General features: G+C 44.8%; 1 protein-coding gene across 1 annotated transcript in view; it reads right to left on the minus strand.

Annotated features, from left to right (window-relative positions):
* The window catches only part of lto1 (LTO1 maturation factor of ABCE1), a 10,581-nt gene continuing 9,703 nt past the window's right edge, over positions 1-878 (minus strand). Inside the window, exon 5 of the mRNA XM_023425526.2 lies at positions 1-522. Coding sequence (XP_023281294.1) covers positions 451-522 — 72 coding nt within the window. The 3' untranslated portion in view covers positions 1-450. The remainder of the gene's footprint in view (positions 523-878) is intronic.

The following is an 878-nucleotide window of genomic DNA, read 5'->3' on the forward strand; positions in this document are numbered from 1 at the left end:
TCTAGTTTGCGTTCAAACATTTTATTTTGTCTTTGTTCTGTTGAATAGTTTTTAAAAACAAAACTCATTCTTGTCTGTTTCTTCGGTTCCAATTATGCATCTTCCTGAAACTCTCTCAATCACCGCAATAAATCCACTGTCTCAGTCAAACAGGGGAAACAACATCATGTCTTCCTGCTGGTCTGGAGTCTTACTGCTGTCCCCTCCTCAGACTGATCCAATCTAACGAGGACCGTGGACTCTACGCGTCACACCCTCCCACAAAGACGGCAGTCAGATCGACACAGTCTCTGCTTCACACTCCAAACATTCTACTGAATCCGCCACAAGCGCGTCAGCTGCCACCTCTGACACTGATCCCAGATCTGGAAGCCGGTAGCAGATCAGCTCACCTTCCTCTGTGGGAGGTCGTCTCGGCTCCTCCTCCTAGTCATCACCGTCAGGACAGACTCAGAAAGACGTCCCCTCGGAGGTCTTGATATAGTCCTTGAAGTCAGTTGGGACGTTCAACATAGAGCAGACCTGGATGACGGCACACAGAGGTCAGCTGGAGGGCGTTCACTCAAAGATGACGCATTACAGGCAGCGGCAATGGTAAGACATGGTTAGACTTCCTGTCTCTACGTGGTCGTGCTTGTTTGTTCATGTCGAAACATAACAACAGTACAATACAACACTAGATACGATTTTGCGCCTGATTTTGCTGCTGGTTTTTATCTGCTGGCTTATATCTGATCAACCCAGCACAAGATCATATCAGTCTGATACTCTGTGTTTTCCCTCCAAAAACAGTTCAATAATAATGACAATAATAGTATTATAAAGCAAAGAAATACAAGTTTTATTTCAGTTTAATCTTTTAATTCATGGTTGCACGT

Source organism: Seriola lalandi, unplaced genomic scaffold (genome assembly GCF_002814215.2).
Source record: "Seriola lalandi dorsalis isolate HSWRI2012SDOR001 ecotype SW California unplaced genomic scaffold, Sedor1 jcf7180002054784, whole genome shotgun sequence".
Lineage (NCBI taxonomy): Eukaryota > Metazoa > Chordata > Actinopteri > Carangiformes > Carangidae > Seriola > Seriola lalandi.